We start from the raw sequence: 19,764 nt of genomic DNA on the forward strand, positions 1-19,764 counted from the left end.
CTCCGGTGTAATGGCAAGCATGGGTTGGCCTGCGGCAGCCGCGGCCTGAGCCCCGGAACAACGCCTGATGAATAAAATACAATGCAAATCCATTTGGCTTGGGTGTGAGTTGTAAGAGAAGTGCTATTAATTAATTAAAGGTTTTCAGCGGCTACTTTGAAGATGGGGAGGGAGCGGGGGGTGTCAGGGAGGAACCTTCCTCTTCCCCTTCAGCTGCAGTGCTAAACCACTGTCTAGGCCCCTGATCCAAAGCCCATAGAAGTCAATCAAAAGACTCTGTTGTGGGCTTTGAATCCGGCTGGAAGGGCATTACCAGGGGGAGCGCCCCATCCATGGACATATCAGATTCTGGCTACAGCTAGGACCCTAGAGCTGAGTGATGGGGGGAAATCTACTTATTAGCTCCTTGAGTCCATCCCCCTGCCAGGACCTGCTAGACGCCCCTGGGAGAAGATGTATTAGACTGTGGCTCAGCAAAGCACAAAACACTGAGCGCGTCCTTAAGCACGTGAGTAATTCTGCAGGGTCTTACATAAGCCTTGAGGGGGGTGGATTAGTCTCCCGTGTCCAGTTAAGCAGGTGTTCAAGTGCTTGGCTGAATAGATGCTTTCGGTATTTAGCTGATGCTAGACGTGCTCCTCGCCACAAGAGCTTGCTGGGCCAATGGCCTGATGCGACCCATGTGCCCCTGTGTTTTAAAATAATCATTCTGATTTGTATATATTCCCTTCCTGGCTGTAGCATGCTCCCCTCTCCCGCACTGAGCTGTTTGGAAGCAGTTAAGAGAACTGCAGCAGTAGGTAAGTAACACGGATTAACCATCGGGCACTGGTGGGAAATGGCCCAGTGGGGCTGAGGCACCCATTCAGGAGTCCAGGGAGATGGAAAGGGTGGGAGCTACTTGGTTTTAGACCTTGCTGCAAACCCATTTCCTCCCAGGGCTGTAAACCTTGAATTTTGTTCTCTGACATGGGCCAATCCAAAATACTGAGTCCCTGCCCCCTATAAATTTGGGGAACATTTGGCCCTACATCCAAAGACTGGGACATGGGCCCACCTCTAGTTGTTAGCACTCAGTCATTGGCATTAACCACCTGGCTCTTCTCTCACCACTCTGGGCCATTCCTGTTTGGCTCAGTTATTTCCCGCTTTGTTTGCAGTGTAGTCGGCCCGTCTTTGGATTGTTTCCCAGCGCCATCGGCAAGGAGGCCATTAGGCATGTGCGCCTCTTCCCTCACTTCGAGCTCTTCCGCTGAGGCACGCCCCTTGTGCCTCTCTGGAGCCACCCGGGCATCAGTGGGCTCTGCTGGGCCCCAGGCGTTTGTCCAGACAGCTTGCAGGGTGAGTTAACCCTTTGTACCAAGCCACAGGGGAGGGGACGCAGCTGCGGTGAGTGCCATGGAAACAGGTGCCTGGTGTTTTGTTCGGAAGTTCTCTGAGGCAGAATGATGGATTGTAACAAATGAAAAACATAGTCACTATTTAGCATCCCAATGCCTCGTCCCACCAGATATATTTTGTTCCCAGCTTTGAGGCACTTCCTACTCACTAGCATCAGTTTAGATCATGGCAAGAAGTGACATAGGGGGAGGGGAGATAAATCGAGTTGACTAAAGAAGAACCAAAAACTTTATTTATTTATTTGTTTTAGAGCTTAGAAATAGCAGGAATGTTAAGTCCTAGCTTCCCTGTTTTGCTGGAGGTTTCCTTGGAGGACTGAGAGTGAAACAGTGTTTTCTTGGAAGAAACCAGTCCCATCGGCTGTGTTGGGTGAATTACTAAATGGCCAGGAGAGAGAGTAGACTACTTAGTTGGGTCACACACATGCTCAAGGTGAACATGTCATCTGTTCACGCAAGCATTGAGCTGGGTTTGTACTTACAGGAAAACCCTATCAGGACCATCCAGCTGCTGGAGACAATGGAGCTGATGGTTCACTACCCAGCCGCCTTCTCCCTGAGTCCACAATGAGCCAAGTGCCCAGACTAGCCCTAGTCTCCTGCTGGAGGAGAGAAGATGAGCCTCAGGCTGGAGGTCCTGACCATGTGTGGTCACTGGAGAACCTATGATGGTTTGTAAGAGTAGGAGTGGCAACTCTGATGACCTGGCTGAGTTCCAGTACAGCATATTACATTCCGCCTTCATCTATGCTCCCTGTAGTTTTCAGCTGGATGCAGTATTTGTCACTTCCTGCCCTATCCTGTGTATATTTAAAAACCAAAACACCACTACAACCACTGTGCCTGCTGCCCCCTCTAAGGAAAGGCTGGGAGAACAAACACCCACCAGCCGTTCACTACGGTTTCCTGGAAGGGATGAGTACAGTACAAGAACCTGTGTAGAGTAGCACTGGAGCCTCGCACTCCTCCGGCGTCAGTCTTCTCTGTTCTCTCCGGCTGGTCTCTCTCCGGTGTTCACCCCACAACACAGCTGCCAGCACTTTCCCTGTGTGTCAGAGTGAGCTGGCATCAGCTTTCCATTCCAGGGCTGGGATTTCTCTAGGAGGCCTCAAACTAGCCTCAGGGCTAGTCTTAAATAGACAACATGGCCTGAAGGTGAGGCCCTGGCTTACCTACTGGGAATGCACCCATTTAGCTAACCAGATGCTGCTGAACCGTGTTTGAAAAGACTTGCTTGGACCCTACCTCCTGACATATCTGCAGGGACAATGCCCTTGGGAGACGCTTGGCTAGCCTTTGAAAGGCAGTAGTTCTCAATGGGGCAGTAGCTACAAGGACACCTATTGGACTCAATAAATACACCTGATCCTTGGCAAAACTTGTGCTGTTCCTGGCATCGTATGACTCCATCGACCCCTTCCTTTTACTCCCAGGTCACAGAGTCCCCTCTGCTTTCCTAGCAGCATGTGAGTCTCTTGCTCTCTCATCTCCTAACTGAGGGAACAGGCTAATCGTGGAGGAGGAAGATGTTCCCATTAAGCGAGGAATAACCTAATAGATCACCCGTGATGTATCAGCCAGTGAGCCCTGGAAGGTAGGATCCTTCCGCTCCACGGACTTTATGAAGCTGCTGCACAGCTGGAAGCTCTGACAGAGCCCATGGTCCAACGTGAGGTGGCTGCACCGAGGCAGGCAAGGGGTGGGGTGTAAGCTATAGGTCTAGAAGACAAGAGCACAGAAGTGGGGAATGGGAGGAGAAGCAAGACAACCCTGCAGTACGAAGAGGTGGGAATAAGCCCAGGTGGCGAAGGGAATCCTAGATTGCGCATAGGCAGGGCGTAGCAGAGGCAAAGCCTCCCCAGACCTTGCACTGCCAGGAGAGTGGGCAGTGGTGGGGTTGGAGCCCTTGGAAAAATCTCTGCCTGCCATGGCCTCAGGAGCGCTCGCTCCCCACCACAGCCCTATGGCCACAGCGGGGGCACAGAGCTTTTCCGGTCATGGGGCTGCAGCTGGGGTCGGGGGGGAGGCAGCGGAATGAGTGAACAGGGCCTCGGGGAGAAACAGGTGGAGTGGGGCGAGGCAATGGGTGGAACAGGGGTGGGGCTGTGGGAGGAGGGGCTCCAGCCAGGGCTGAGCGCTCCGGTATGGTCCTGGCTGAGGCTGATAGCTCGACCCTGGCCGCGCTGAGCTCTCAGCACCCCATCTCCACTAACCCCCTGCCCCGGCCGGAGCCATGGCGGGGGGAGGGCCTGAGCGCTCAGCCCCTTTCCCCCACGGAGGGTGGGGGGCATGGCCTCAGCCAGAAGAGATGGGCGCCTTGACTGGAAGTAGTGGAGCACCAGGCCTAGTCTCCCCAATGGGAAACGTCACCTGCCGCCCATGAGAATGCGGCGTACCAGCCCTGACCGTTAACAAGAAACGATTTAAACCAGACGCTGGGCGAAATGTTCCCAACAGGGCTGAGAACTGGACTAATGGAATATACTGGGGCGAGGGAGGTCCCACAATCGACTGAAGGCGAGACTCCATTAAACACCCGGGGCCCATGGCAGCTGTGGGCTTTGCACGCCAAACCCCATTGCCGGTCAAGTGGTGGTTGAAGTGCAAAGCCCATGGGGTGAGTGTGGCTCTTGGGGGGTGACATGCTTATTTCAGTGCATGGGAGAGGCTGGGAGAAGTGGCAGGAAGGCGAGGAAAACGAAAGCCCCCCCCCTCCCCCCCAGGGTACCGGTTCCAGCACTTTGAGGAAGAGCTCTGTGTGCACCCGAAAGCTTGTCTCATTCCCCGCCAGCTGGGCCAGTGAAAGCGATGACCTCACCTGCCTTGTCGCTCTCATAGCCTAGGACCTATTTTCCAGCGCGGTGAGCCAGGCAGAACTAGACCCCGTGGGTCAGTATAAGAATAATATGAATTATCAATAAGCCGCAGTGCAGTATCAACGCCCCAAGGTATTTGAACTCAACTCAATGGATGAGGGCAGGAGTTCTTTAAATACCTTTGAGGCTCTGGACTTTAGCACATAGATGAAAATTAACACTATGTTAACATGGGCGGCACATAAACCCTCCCTTTGGGGAGGCTGCCACCCCCCCCTCGAGCCCCAAGACATCCCACCCCTGGAGCCCTGAGCGCCTATCACCACAGCCAGGGGAACCCTGGCCTACCCACCCCAGCCAGCCTGGCCCCTGGGCTGCTGGCCTGACCCCCCCCCCGCCCCCCAGATGTCCCGGCCTGCCAGCAAGCCTGAACACAGGCACAACCCCTAGGCCACCGGCTGGAGCTGAGCCCCCACCGGGTTCAGGAGAGAGGAGTGACGAGAGCAGGGCCTCGGGGAGGCGCATTGGCAGGGCCGCGGCCCGGGTTAGGGAAGGCTTAGCCTCCCCTGGTCTAAGAGCCCTGCCCGCCCATGTATGTTAGCATGTGTGTCTGTGTGTGCTAGTCTCTATCTACATGCTGTCCCATGCCCTTTTCCTCAGCTTCCTTCCCCCCGTGACCTGTATGGAGTTGATGGCCTGGGTACTCTAGTTGGGGGGGTTGCCTTGATGTCTGTGGAAGATGTCCCTGAATTCCTGAGTTCTCTGAGACCCACCCACCCCCCCCCATTTACAGTGCCAGCATTTCTCCATGCAGGGTGTGTAAAGCCATTCGTGTGTCTGTGGGGGGCATTACTGGCAGGCGTTACCCTCACCTTGCTTAGCCAGGGGTTGGCACTGACCAGCCTCAGCCATGCAAAGCGTTTGCCCCTGCCCCACCTCGACGTGCTGAAATGCTTCCCAGTTACCACCCAGATTCTAAGTGCCTCTTTTGGGGGGAGATGGTGGCAAAGGCGGCGGCTGCAGGGTGGGCTGCTGTGCACTCTAGTGCCAGCTGGGGAGCATGCCAGTATATGGGCGAGCGTCTTTGGCGTGGGCCTGCTACCTTTACTCATGTGAGTAGGCCAGCGCCTTCAGCAGCACGACTCATTTTGGTAAGGCCAGCTCACGCAAGCCGGCTAGCAGGAGCCCCCTTAACAGCGCCATGGCCTAGCCCTGCAAAGTCACCATGCGTCAGCCTGACACTAAGAGTTTATTATAAGCTGCTCAGGCTGGCATCCTATTTAGCCAATGATGACACTGCCACAGCAACCCTGGCCCTTGTGACCACAAGATTTGATTGGCGTAATTCCCTCTGAGCCGGGCAGCCAGCAGCGCCTCCCCCTTACCCGCAGCAACATGCTGGCTAGTGCCGCCGTCCTGTTCTCTCGTGCCCTGTCTTCTTCAGGCTGGCTGCCTCTACTGTGTCAGAATGACTGTAAGGCGTGCCAGGGTCAGGGGCTGGGGTTTTTAGAGAGACAGTCTTCAGCCTCATCCAGCTGCGGAGAGGTGAGCCAACAGCCCTGTGGCACCTAATAGGCTAGTCTGCTGTGGTCTAGGTTCAGTTGTTGGGTTTAGCGTGCAGCTGCTGGGTGGGGTTTAGTGGCCTGCGATACCAGGCGGTCAGACTAGGTGATCTGATGGTCCATTCTGGACTTACATTCTATACCTGTGACTCTCATTACCAGCTGATGCCTGGTTGATCACCTTTTATAGCACAGCACCAACCCCAGGCTCCCCTTGGTACCATGTACAGAACCAAAGTGCTGTCACTCCCATTCCCATGTGTCTACAGCTCCAAGGGCCAGACCCTGCCATGGCTCTGGTGGGTGGTTTCGCCAGAGGCCAAGGCATGAAGGAGCATAGCTAGGTGGATGTCCCCTCTGGGCAGGACGGTGACCTATCAGCAGAGTAGAGGGTGCTTTAGTCAACTTGTTCTGAGGGGCAACAGACTTGCCGGGAGTGATTGACGGTTATTCTGCTCTTCTCTCTCAGGCGGGAATGGGAGAAAAGCATCTTTGAGAGACCTCGGCAGTCCCTTGATCCTGTGACCAGGCCCTCACAGCTGCTCTCGCTCCCTCACCTTCCCAGGGCCCCCGGCCAGAGATGATAGCAACAGCACAGCCTATTCTGCTCCTGCTCCGCCTCCTGCACCAGGGGCTGGCAAAGCCTTCTGGCCCAAGGGTATTCTCAGGGGGCCCCTGCCACCTCTTCTCTGGGCCCAGGGCAGCTGAGAACCGGGCCACAGGCATCAGGGCTGTAACTGCTCCAGCACCACCTGTACTTCAAAAAACCTGAAGCCAGAGCGAATCCCACCGCTCGTGGGGTTTAGTCAGTCACTTCAGTAGGGGCAGAGGTTCACCCAGGCGCTGCTACCCTTTTCCCCTCTGCCTGGCCCAAGCAGCTCTGCACCCTTGCCCAGGAAAAGAACCTTGAGTGGGCAGTACAAATAACCACTTCAGCGGGCTGCAACCCCCAGTGCAATTGATTTTTAACAAAAAATGAAACGTCAGCAGTTTCAGGTCAGAAGACTCTGGCGGCTGCTCCTGGGAGGATGATGGGGAGATCTGGCAGGAAGACAACAACCCTGCTTGGGAACCTAGCAAACAATACCAAACAGAACATCTCCTCTTGGCTTCAGTGTGTGTGTACCGTCTTATGGCTCAGTAGCTGTACCCAAGGGCAGTTAATGAAGTGCTGTTTACTCCTGTTTCAGGTCGTAGGGGAGGGAGTACAGCAAGGCCTGGAGAAAGGAACGTAGGCTAGAGCAGGCAGAGAGCTCAGGCCCTCTGCCCTCAGCCAAAGTTCAAGTGCCAGCGATGATTATTTAATTCCATGTCCCATAAATCCTAGAGGCTCTTATTAATCCTATACTTTTCCTTCACAGCACTGAATTTGTCTGCACATTAGTTCCCTGAGCTAATTTCATTTTGTTGTATTTAACTGGCCGTAGGCTCAGGTAGGAGAACAAGTGCAGGGCCCACAAGTTCCCAGTCGCTACCCCGGCATTTTGACACTTTTTGTGGTTACTGGAGAAAGGCGGGGGGGTGGGGAGGGGAAGAGACACGCTTGATTTACCTGACCGGGGCTCTGTAAATCCCTTGCTAAGAGGGCACATGCCCACACCCAAGCATGGCATAAAAAAAGCCCACCTCCGCCCATGCAGACATCAAGCCCCACCCCTCCAGGGGAAGGATTCCTTACAGTTCCCTTTGCCTGACAGACAGATCAGCAAGAGAAAAATAAATTGGTGTGATTCTGAATGTTCCCCACGTTTTTGAAAGCAGCTACACTCCAGTCGAGGAGTGGGAGCTAGGACTCCTGGGTTCTAGTCTTACCTCTGCCAGTGACTTGCTGTGACACCCCCTTCTCTGCCCAGGATCGAATGCTGAAGAGGGCTAAGTAGTAGCTGCATTTATTATGTCCAGAAAGATGAGTTGGGCTCCTTGTACAGTTGCTGTGCTGGGAAGCCTGCCTGCTAGTTGCCGTAGATACAACATTTGAGGTTAGTACACGAGCCACACGGAGGCAGGGATGAGACTAGGCCTGAAGCATCTTCATTCCAGCAGCAGCCCCCGGGCAGGGCAGCAGCCGTGATCTCTTTCCGCACAAAACCCCTCTCTTTTCTTTTGCCAGAGTCGGGTTTCTCTGCTCCCGCTACACACAGGACTGGGAGAAGTGGCAGCTCAGCAAGAGAAGGCAAATGAGGAAACACATTCGTCAGGCCAAGCCTTGGCTATCTTGTGACAGTAAATGAAAAATTAGCAGGTAGGTGATGTCTCCTCCTGAGGCCTGTGATCCTGCTGTGACTATAATGAGACCAAGTGACTGAACACAAGGGAGTTAATAGAAATAAGATACAGAATAGCAAAGGGCTTTTTCTAAACACTCTGGAGTTAAATTAAATATACTTCTCCTGATTTCTATTCAACAGCTCAACTCTCCTCGCATCAAGCTTTGTTTGGGTGTGAAAAAAGGCCAGGCAGTGGCTGGACTGAATTATCGTGTTAACCAAACACGGGCAAATAGACTGTGCCTGTGAGGATTTACACGGAGTTAAAAACCCATCCATCAGCGAGTGTAGCATCTCCAGAGGAGTTCCCCCCAGGGCAGATTTACCAAGTGAGCCCAGATCTGGCAAGTCGCACCCAGCAACACTATTGCACAGCTCATAGGCACCAACTCCATGGGTGCTCCAGGGCTGAAGCACACTCTCCCCCACCCCCCCAGCAGTCCCCTGCTACATTAGCTCCTCCCCCAGCACCTCCTGCCCACCCGTGATCAGCTGTTCAGCCCCGTGCAGGAGGGGCTGGGGAGGAGCCAGGGTGGGGCACACTCGGAGCAGGGGGCGGAGCCGGGGCAGAGCACCCCGACAACTCAGAAAGACAGCACCTCTGGCACAGCTTCCTGTTGGACAGCTACCACATCGTATCCCACTTACCATTTCACACACCCTCCCCCAGGAAACCATAGACTTTATCCCTGCTCCTGAAGTCAGTGGAGGTAGGTGCAGGCCCAAGGGCCTGGCGGGAGAGACTCAAGTGCAGGATTCTAGTCGGAGCCTCAGCTTGTGTGCATGAGTAAACCAGAGTAAATCCACTGATTTCAACAGAATTCAGCTGATTTGCACAAGCTGAGAATCTGACTCATTTGCTTAACCATTTGCAGGTCTTCCGGATGAAGAGGCGGCTCTCTGCATGTTAGATATCAATAGAAACCTTGGCAAAAATAACCCTGAGTTTGGTTCAGAATGATGGCAGAATTAGAGAAATAAGATTTAAAACGTCTCTTTAATCACCTGGGCATGGCATTGTGACTTTTCGCTTTAAGAAACCAACATGTGAAGGAAAGTCGTGAAACTATCCTAGGGAATGTGGGTGTTCCTGTCCCTGGTGTGGTCCCCATTCATTAGCGGACCATATAAAGCAGTGCAGCTTTAGAAGCCGGACAGTCACAGTTGTGGGGTGGGGAGCAGGGCTGGAAGATGTCCCCATCTTTTCACAGAGAGCAGAGCTGTGGGCATGCGCCCCAAGTTCACTGGAACCAAAAATAAATGATTGACATTGTACTGGATACTTTATAGCGAGCCACAGATGACTGAGCATTTCAATTGGACAAGACACAACCAAGAGCATCGCACTGCCCATGCGAAGTCACAGTGCCTAGGAAATGGAAGACTTCAGAATTCACACATTAAAGTGCCTTCTACAGTTAGGTTTGTGCCCCGTATCAAATAGCTGTGGCTTTATTATTTTTTGGTCCATCAGTAGCTGAGGAAATGGGAAGAGATCTTCCTGCTGGTGCCAAAGAGCAGGGGAAACTCATGGACAGATTTGAGAGCCTCCCTTATGGGATCAATCCCCAGGAGTCACACCTGAATCTGTTATCTCCAGATGGTGTGTGACAGCAGTAACGTGGATATAGGCCAAGTAACGATAGCCCTAACCCTGCCCCCCTCTCTACCCTCACACCTCGGACTCAAGGCTAGAGATTCGTCTCCAGGACTGGGCAGCACAAGGATTGTTCATTCTCTGGGCTGCCAGGAGGTCCCTCCTCTCCGTATTGACCATCTGGAGGAAGGACGGCTCTGCTCTGCTTCGCTCTGTACAGTCTCTGTACACGCTGTCAAAGTACATGGTCCTCCGGCTGTCCTCCTGGACCAAGTAGTCCCTGCTCCTGGGTGCCCAGGGGGCCCGAGTGACACAGCGCTGGCTGGTCCTGGAGTGTTCGCAGAGCGGGGGAGGCCCCTGGTAAAGCCGCCCCAAATACATGGGCAGGTTCATATAGGAGTTCATGTAGGCGTACTGTTTGTGCACCACGGTGGAGGAGGCCCGGTGCATGCCAGTGGCGTTCTGCAGGCACGCCTCCCCGTAAGAGGGCAGCCTCGCCGCCTGAGAGTGCAGGAACCGCTGGGCTTTCCAAGGGAGTCTGGAGTTTGCCTCCACACGTTTTCTGTTGCACATAGCACTGGACCTGAGGGCTTCCATGGGATAGTACATTGGTGTCTGCCTCAGTGCCACACCAGCTTTGGGGAAGAGATCTGGCACATCCCCTCGGGTGGAAGACTTGCCGTCGTATCTCCGGATGCCTAGGGAACGGTACTTCTCGTTCTGCTCCCAGGCAGACCTCAGCAGGCTGGCTCTTCTGTTCAGCTTTTCCTTGCCCAGAAAAGGTAGCTCCACTGGTTCTGGTTCCTTGAACACAGTAACTAAGCGTCTGCAAGGCCTGTCGGCTTTTGAGAAGGAGCCGTTCATGCAGTCGGGAGGCAAGAAAGGGCTCTTCTCGGAAGTGGAGAACAGCTTTGCCAGCTGGGCTGGGTCCCCGTGTCCTCCTTCCCCATATACCAGGTGGACATTTGGTGGAAGCTTCTCCTTTCCCTCTCCCCTGGACACAGGGTGCTTGTGCTCTTTGTAGATGTCTGGGAGGGGAAGCTCCCTTTGAGTTTTCAGTGGTGGGAGGGGAGTGCTCAGGTGGTTTCCCAGGGGCACGTGGCTCCCAAAATGGGATGGAGGCATGGTCCTCACCAGGAGGTGCGGAAAGCCACCCACGGTGGAACCTGGAAGAACTTTATCCCCAGAATAGCTTCCTCTAAACTTTAGGGGGTGAAGTATTGGAGGTTGCTCATTTACCGCCCTCCAGTTTTCATTAGCTGGCAGCCTGGAATCCACAAAGGGCTGTTGGGGAGCAGGGATGGGTGGTGGAACAGCCCTCTGGGCACAGTCCCTCCCAAGCTTCTCTGTTGCGGCCACATTGGAGGAGTAGGGTGGCCTGTTGGACACACTGGTGTTCTGGACAACAAGCTGAGGAGTTCTAAGGGAGAACGTGGTCTGGAGGTTTTCACTCCGGTTTGTCCAGTTCTCGATGGTGCGCGTGGCATTCTCAAGGGAGCTCCCAACACTGGCTGTTGACACCATGTCCTTGGCAGCCTGCAGCATCTTCAGCACATTGGCTTGGGCAGAGTTAGCGGTGACGTCGGGAGTGCGAACACGAACAGGGCTCTCCAGATTCTGGACTCCACTGAAACAGCTATAAATGCCCTGAAAAGCAGAGAGAAAAAGTGGCCAGGGCAACCCTGAGTGCAGGGGACACAGGGAGGGAGATGAAGAATAATAAATCAGTGTGCCTTGGGTCCTGGGAGGGATGAGCCAGGGCAATCCCTCATGTACAAGCTCCATGTTCATGCAAGATAAAGCAGATAAATACTACAGAACAATGATAAACATCCATAGTTGAGATGGAGAGCAGCCCAGGACTGGCCTGAGATCACATTGCTGTAGGCCAGGAATATCGTCTACTGTGCCAAGATCTCTGCATTACTTCCAAACACCATGATTCCAAACATCTTCCCTTTTTAGAATAGTTTCCTCCCACTAGTGACCTAGCGGACTCATCTCCAGAACAAGCTCTTTGATCAGCAGTGGAACTTGAGGGCAGAGAACCATCCATCCCCAGCCAACAAGCATACCTCCACGATGGTGCTCTAGAGTTCCTCCTGCCTAGAGGAACCCAGAACTTAGTCTTTCCCTCAGTTCTCCCATTCACTCATCAGCCTCGCTTTGAACAGCACGCCCATTAACTTTGGTTTCACACCAGATGAGGTGAGAGCTTGCTGGAGCACAAGCCATATACTAAACTCAAGGCATTTCACGTGCGATAAGCTGTCTTGGCTTGGGAATGTGAAAGTGACAAGGCCAGGAACTGGTGCATCCATTCATTATTCATTTCCTTGGTGCGCTTTTAATTGGTGCTCGATTGTTTCATGTGAATTTAGGGCTGGGAAAAGGCTCCCATCAGAGAACCCCACAGCCCTTCAGACAAGAGGCTTGTTTTTATCCACAGAACACTGACACTGTGTGGGCAGCACAAGCTTCCTCCCTCCTGCCATATTCTGATCAGTAACCTAGAGGCAAAATACTCAGCATCCCATTACCAGACATATCCACTCAGCCCTTACTCCTGGTGACAAACTAGCCCCTCCTGAATAAATAAGATCAATAAAGAGTGACTTAGGGGGAACATGATCACGTAGTGGAAACGTGGGGAAGGCACTTACCCTGCTTATGGCCAGAAGGAAGTCAAGTTTGTGCGACTTGGGGACAGAGTGGCGTAGTTTCCAATACACCAGGTGCTCCCAGGCAAAGACCAGCAGGCTCAACCCCATGGCCACCAACAGCATGTAGAAGACCCCGGCCATGTTGTCAATGTCTAGCTTGCTGCTCATCACCTCATTCTTCTCATTCTGGCAGATCCCCGACAGCCACACGGTCTCCAGTTTCTGGGTTTCCCCTGGGAAACAGTTACACACAGAGGGACAGACTGAGATTCTAGTCAGGAGCTTCCTGTGCCCCTGCAGCGTGAGGGACCAACCCTCTCACTTCACAGTCTAATGTCTACATTGTTTTAGGAGCAGAAAAAAAATCCACTGCATCCCAGAAGTTATTAATAGAATTGTCCTCTATTCAGCCTTTAGGATTTCTCCACAGTTTGTGCCTTCACCAAACTCTCCTGGATTTGGACATGTGATAGCCTTTTTCCAACTTCTTAATTTCTTCCCCTTCACACCCATCTCTTCTCCCCATAATTCCCTTCCTCTGTCCTGATCTGCCTCTTTCACCCCTCTCCTCCCCTCCTTAACTCTGTTACATTTTACTCCTGAACGTCCTGCTCCTCTCCCCCGCCCATGCCTTTATACTTTGCACACAGATCACTTAAGATCTCAAAGCTGCCAGGAGAGGTTTATTGCCTATTAGCGGGAAGAGAGATTGCAGAGAGAATAATGTCCAGGAGGGGCTGGGCCCGATTGAACGTTAACCACAAACAACCTGACAGAGAAGAACAGCTTTCTGAATACTTCTTGACGCTTCTCCTAATGCACAGCGCAGACCACAGACTGACTGCTTGACTACACAGAGTCCAGCTGGGGCTTCCTAAGGTACCAGGAGACCAAGAGATTCAAAGTTGCATGCCATAGATGACTTCCATGTGGCAGGCGGAGGAGAAAGCTAGGGCCAGGATTCCCAGATGGTTTACATTTACACCAGCTGAGGATCTGGCCCCTAGATTACAGGGATGGAGCCCTTGATGTCTGGGTTAATTCGCAACATATGTGCTGGTTTTGATGGACTGTCTGATCCTCTTCCAGTTTTAACAGATAAATACATTTTAAAATAAAACAGCAGCATGTTTGTGCGAGAGAAAGAAAGGAGAGGAAAACGGAAGATCAAGCAAGTAAGGGAAGGTGAGAGATAGGAGAGCCACCTTTGTGCGTGTCTGATTCTTGGGTAAAGCGGTTTCCCCAGCTTTGCAAGGAAAGAAGTACAAGAAGGGAAGGGCTAGGCTAACAGTGTCACCCAGTCAGAGGAGGGACACCGCTCCCCAGGGCTGAGCAGGGAAACAAATACCCACCATCTCCCAGGAACTGCAGAAGGGCCAAGTCAATCGGCCTCTTCCACTTGGAATCCTTCTGCAGAGCAATGCCATAGCCGGTGGTAGCAAAGACCTTCCCACTGCCGATGGTCACCAGCTTGCAGCCCTCGTCCTTGCCAGCCATGTAATTCAGCACAGCGGCATCATAGATAAAGGCATCCAGCTTCCTGGAATCAAGCAGAGAGAGTTCAGGGCAAGGACGGCGACAGAGGAGATGGGAAGGGAGCGGCTGGGGCAGGGAAAGGATAAGGAGATACCAGGAAGGGAAGAAACAGAGTATCCACAGAGCTTTGGATTCAACATCTCATCTCAAACAGCTGCGGAGGAAACTTGGACGCTTCCCTTTCTAAACAAGGAGGAGCTGCTGATGGTATTGAGGCTCAGCAGCTATATTGTCAAGAAGCCCAGACTCAACTAGAGTGTGGGCTCCCAATGCCCCAAATGGGAGAAGGCTACCCCCAACAAAATGCTTTCCTCAGGCCAATATCATTTTAAAGGGAGTGACATATCTATACAGATCTCTTTGCACACCAAAGAAAGGCAGACATCTCTGGGGTAAAAGGTGGCAGCTGTTTAACATCACAGAGCAACACTATACAACAATTTAGGACACAAAGTGAGGGGAAAAAACCCTCTCCTCCATTGAAATTGAAGAGGTGATCTAGGGGATGTCTACACTGTAATCAGAGATATGATGGCAGTATGTGTAGACATACCCCGACGCTAGCTTTGATCTGGCTAGTTTGAAGAACAATCGTAATGAAGCTGTGGCCAGCTGCTAGAGTTACATACCCAAGGTCCCAGGCAGACTTGTACAGTCATTGTGTCATGGCTTCACTGCTATCGTTATTCAGGGGAGATAGATCAAAGTTAACTTGGGTGTGTCTATCTGTGCTGCAGTCACACCTCTGACGGCAGTGTAGACATATCCTCAGCTGAACAGCCTGTAATCGTCAGAGGCCTGGTCTACACTAGACAATTAGGTCGGTTTAACTATAGCGGTCAGGGGTTTAAAAAAGCCACACCCCTGAGCAGCATAATTCACGTGACCAAAGTCCCAGTGTAGACAGCGCTAGGTCAACGGAAGAATTCTTCTGTCGACCTAGCTACTGCCTCTCGGGGAAGTGGATTACCTACGCTGATGGGAAAACCCTGCATCTTGGCATAGGTGGTGTCTGCACTGAAACGCTGAAGTGGTACAGCAGTGCCGCTGTGTAGACAAGCCTGAGCTAAAATTTGGCAGCCTGTGCTCATGATAAGAGCTATAGGCTCAGTAAGGACCACAAGAGGTCAGGACCTCAGTCTGCCCTCTCATCTGGCAGTGCCGGGAGGGAATATGTACTCAGGAGATTACTCAAAGAGAGGGTGGATTTCTTACCTGATGTGTCTCTCTCTCACCCCCTAGCTTCCTACCCGCTCATCCCCTTTGAAAGCTAAACGCTATTATGCAAAGGGATGGGGCATTCTTAAATTACTTGATTTGCTATCGAAAACGCACACACACCAGGTGCTGGATGGAGATCTTGGGACAGCTCCTTCTTTACTTCTGTGGAGCTCCACCCCTTCACAGCAGCGGAGGACTTGGCCCTGTATGCTTGTGTTAGGTGGTGGGAGCTCTTAGATGGAGCAGTCTCCTAAAGTCAGGCAAGTTGATCTGACTTAATCTCCATCCCCCCATGTTTCTGATCAAGTAAATACAGAATGACAGTCCCTTCCTGCCCCAGCCCAGGCATTTGGGGGTAGAAGCCTGCGCACGCTCCAGCTATGGAGGCGCACTCCTGTTTCAGAAGAGTTGCTCTTAAAGGGAGACGTACCCCATTTTGAGGCTGGTCAGGGCGTCTTCCACCGAGCGCTGGTTGTATTTCACCATGTGCGTGTGCATATCTGGATAGTTGCTCCGAATGTTTCTCTCCGTGCTGCCATTGGGAACGGTGCCGAAGCGGAACGGGGGATACTGCTCCTGGGGCCTCTGGAACTAGAACGGCAATCACCATGAACAATAATCAAGTGCCTGGTCCAACACACAAGCCCAGCACTGTGCTCCAGGCCTCCTCCTGGATTTTCCACTTAGCCCAGTGATAGAACCAGGCTGTGTTTTCACCCTCACTTTGAGCCCAGCTTCCACTCCATTTCTATCCCTTCTATCTATTCCCACCTTGTCACTATCAACCTGTATCAGCACCAGCACTGGCTGAAAAGTGGGATGATGCTGCCACAAAAAGTTTCCCACTTTGTCAAAATTAGTTTGATTTGGCCAAAGTGGCACAAGTCCATGGGAGAGCTGGGAATCAAACCCAGGCCTCGTGACCCTTGGTCCCACACACCCTAGCCACTGAGTGTAGGAACCCTATTTCCTGGCACTTGCCCCCCAAAGGCATTAGATTTATTAATAGGTGTTCCTAGCTGGAGGCCTGCCTGTGCTCTGTTAGCAAGAGCCTGGCTTAGTGGGGAGGAGAAAGGGACACACAAGAGAGCTACTGGGTCCACTTCTACCACAGCACACAAGCATCTCCTATTGACCTCTGTGGGCAATACCTGTATGCTGTGGTGGGCACACAAGTCAGGTTCTGCATTAGAACGTTGCTCCCCCTTCTCTGCTCTGTTCTTTGGTTTCAGTCTTTCTCTGCTGGTCACTCTGCTAGCTCTCCATCTTGGTTTCTCCCAGGTTACTTCTCTCAGCCTCTTTTCTGTTCCTTCCCCCTCCGCTCCACACTCCAACCATTCAGCCTTCAAGTCTGTTCAACCTTAGACAAAGGAGTTCTCCCCTCCCTCAAGACTGTGATTTCATTAAACTCCTCATCTTCAACATAACCACCATTGGAATAGTGCCCTAACCCCATCCACTCGCCTTACCCTCTCAGCGCACACTTATCCCACCATATTCATCCTGCCCAGGATGTACACCATGGGCTCCCAGTCCCTCTCTGCCGCGGAGGGATGTCACAGCTGTCAGACTGAGGCACACACATTCAGAGTAAGCAATAGCCACCCTTAATGGATTCTACACATTGCCTTCTGAACAAGTCAGGCTTCCATAGCATGGATTGCTGGTGGATACCAACAATAAGGAGCAAAGTAGGTTAGCTCTCTTCAGTCCTTACTTGGTTAACCTAACGTACTCACCCTACCCACTGTGTGTGTTCTATACCCAGCCATGGTTATCCCTCCATGCTTCCCCTCCCAAACTGTGGTTATTTTCTGCAAGCCCTCCTCACCTTCTTGTCACTCAGCCCAGAGACGGTGTCGATATATTGCTCCTGGATCATAAAGGCTGCCAGGTTAGCTGTGTAACTGGCCAGGAAGATCACTGCGAAGAAGGCCCAGATCAGCACCATGATCTTACTTGTGGTGCCTTTTGGATTCTCTATGGGCACCGAGTTATTAAAGACCAGGGCCCACAGCAGCCAGACAGATTTGCCAATGGTGAAGGAGGGCCCGCCGGACTCTGGGAGGAGAAAAGGAGAGAGGCTTTGGGTAGCTTGGAATGAACTTGGGCCTTTTGATAAACAACACGTCTCTCCAACTTCAGGCATGCTGCTGTCCCAACTTATGTTTCCTGGAAAATGACTAGGGACGATTCCTCCTGCCTTTTAGCCTTGAGCTGTGGATAAATGGGCTTTCCAGTTATGCTGCTGCCATTTTACACTTGTAACTCACCACCAAACAACGTGGTCCCGGGTTTGCTTTTGGGGAAAGTTATTTTTTTTTCTTCCTTAATTCCTGCATTCATTGGAGGGTTCGGTATATGGACAGAGGAAGTATTGCCTGAAGCCCAGACACCACAAACAGGGTAACCCTTTCTGGGTCCACATCCTACCCCTAACATGGAGCAGGTGAGTCTGGCTGGGTTTCAGGGACCTTCAAATGACTGTCAGAGATTCCCTATTAATGTAAAGATCTACCTGCTTTATTGAGTGGAGCCAATTAAAAGCTGGCTGTGCACCTACAACTAAAATATCTCAGGGCCATGTCCCAACAAGCACCGGTTCTGTCTTAACAGGAGTTGGTCTGAACACGGAGCTTCTCCCAACATGCTCGTGCTGAGATGCTCTGTGTCTGTCCCGACATCTAATCTGTTGTAGATATTGCTATAGCACCAGTCCTTGCAGCATCCAGGCACTGAGTCTTATAGAAAACCTGGTAGAGATTCTTTGGTGCTTGTTTTCTTCCAAAGTCCTGGTAAGAAAGAGAGAAGAATCTTGCCAGGACAGGGTATGTGGCCTAGGCAGGTTCTGGCTGGGCTGTGAAGGAAATCTGCCAGACCCATATCTGGTGAGGCTCCAAGACTGGCCTTCAGCACAGAGACAGAGACCTATTACATAGCAGCTTTTCTGACTTCACCTTCAGAAATAGCGGGATGGTTGTTGGAGAGAGTGGAATGGAAATGCATTTTGCTGCCCCACCAGCTCCCAACAATGTACCAAAAAATTAAAACTGGGGGAAAGAAGGAGACAAAATGAGAAATGAGACACGAGATTCAAGAACAAACCAGCGCTCTCTGGTGAGAGGATTGGAGCGGCAGGGTTCTGGCTGGCTGAGTTCTGCTGGAGCCTTTGTTCTATTTTTAGCTTTCATCTTCCAAATGATTGTGTATTTTTACTGTGGGCTCTAGGCTATTGTCTCCTGGAAGATGCCAGCTTCCTTCTGACTCTCTTCTTTCCTCCCAGTGTCTGATCCCTGACTGAATGGCAAACCCTCCAAGGTCGACACTGAGAAACTGTCGAGGGTCTCTGAAACTAGAGCAGGGAGAGATTTGGTCCTGGAGTGCACAGGGGAGTCATTGATGCTGCTTCAAGAAGCATTTTCATTATGCACCTGTCAGGATGGATATGCTTTAACGAACATTCATCAAGGGCAAAGATGGTACCCTGGCCTGGGGCTGACAGCTCCTCAAAACAAATGTGAGAAAAATCTCCCCAGCTAGCTTGGATGTGGGAGCTCTTAGCTAGAGCAGACAGCATAGTAATAGGCTGATTGGTCCTGCTGGTGACAGCCACCGCGGGTCTGGAAGAAATTGGATTCACTAGATGGTCACAATGGACCCTTCTGGCCTTGGAATTTATGAACCTATGTCCACAATGGGCATTGGCAAAAATCCCATGTCAACTTGAAGTGGCCCGAGGAATCTCCAGCTGGCATCCTGTATTGCAGAGCAATCGGGGAGGGGATGGAAGCATGTGCACAGTTAGGGGGAGGGGTATTTTATGGCTTTTCAGTTCCCCATGTTGATGTTGAAGTGGAAGACACTGGAGGCACCATTTTGGTACCTGGTGCTAGGCAAAGAGGCCCTGCTGAGGAAAGGAAGACTCCCCCAATAACAGAGGCTGGGGAGTGGATGAGGACCTGCTGATGGAGGTTGGGGTCTGCTTTGCAAAGGCTGAAGCTCTGCTGAAAGAGGCTGGGAATCAGTTTCCACACACCCTGCTCACTTTAACCCATGGATATGGCTGGAAACATGACCCTGGGATGAGCCCATGCTTCCCCAGGACATGAGGGGCTGTAAGAATCCAGACCCGTTCCCATGGAATTATTATGGTGCCTTCACTCTCATAAAGCAGGGCTCATCAAGGGCAAAGGGGAGGGGAGGGGTGCTTATGACAAAGAGCACCATCCCATTGCACAACATTTGCTCATAGTTCCTTTAAGCAACTTACTTTTTCCGCTGGTTAGATTCTGGTTGTAGCCGACAGGGCTGAAATATTCAAACATGAAGACAGTGATGGCAACCACAGTGAGACACATCACGAACATCATCACCCACACCGCCGGGCTGTAGGGCTCTGCAAGGCAAGAGGGAGCCAGTCAACTCCAGCTGTGCTGCACCTGGCCACATGCGTGTGTCACTAAAGGCGACTGGACCCTCCCACCGAGTAATACAGCAGGACCCAAACGTAGAGGCTAAGGGAAAAACCCCCTTAAGCTTCACGCAGGATCATGCGACCCTATAGAAACAGATATACCCTTCCCAGCGCAATACATTTGTGGTGATCCTATTAGTGCCCTTGGATCTAAAGGGCATCGGGATTACACTGAAAGATGCCCGATAGCTACTGGGTGTCCTCGTCTACAGACTGAGCACACGCTAA

At 52.1% G+C, this 19,764-nt stretch overlaps 1 protein-coding gene across 3 annotated transcripts in view; it reads right to left on the reverse strand.

Moving 5' to 3' along the window:
• Window positions 1–9,023: 9,023 nt before the first annotated feature.
• Window positions 9,024–19,764, reverse strand: part of GRIN2C (glutamate ionotropic receptor NMDA type subunit 2C) — a 47,770-nt gene continuing 37,029 nt past the window's right edge. For 2 of the 3 annotated variants that reach the window (XM_037914995.2, XM_043528979.1), the window contains 6 exons: window positions 19,333–19,458; window positions 16,894–17,123; window positions 15,493–15,653; window positions 13,658–13,845; window positions 12,306–12,538; window positions 9,024–11,289 (listed from right to left, as the gene is read on the reverse strand). In XM_037914995.2, coding sequence (XP_037770923.1) covers window positions 9,718–11,289; window positions 12,306–12,538; window positions 13,658–13,845; window positions 15,493–15,653; window positions 16,894–17,123; window positions 19,333–19,458 — 2,510 coding nt within the window. In that variant the 3' untranslated portion in view covers window positions 9,024–9,717. Of the gene's footprint in view, window positions 11,290–12,032; window positions 12,539–13,657; window positions 13,846–15,492; window positions 15,654–16,893; window positions 17,124–19,332; window positions 19,459–19,764 lie in introns of those variants that run through there. The other variant, XM_043528980.1, reaches the window with a different exon arrangement.

This window comes from Chelonia mydas, chromosome 14 (genome assembly GCF_015237465.2).
Source record: "Chelonia mydas isolate rCheMyd1 chromosome 14, rCheMyd1.pri.v2, whole genome shotgun sequence".
In the NCBI taxonomy this organism is placed as follows: domain Eukaryota; kingdom Metazoa; phylum Chordata; order Testudines; family Cheloniidae; genus Chelonia; species Chelonia mydas.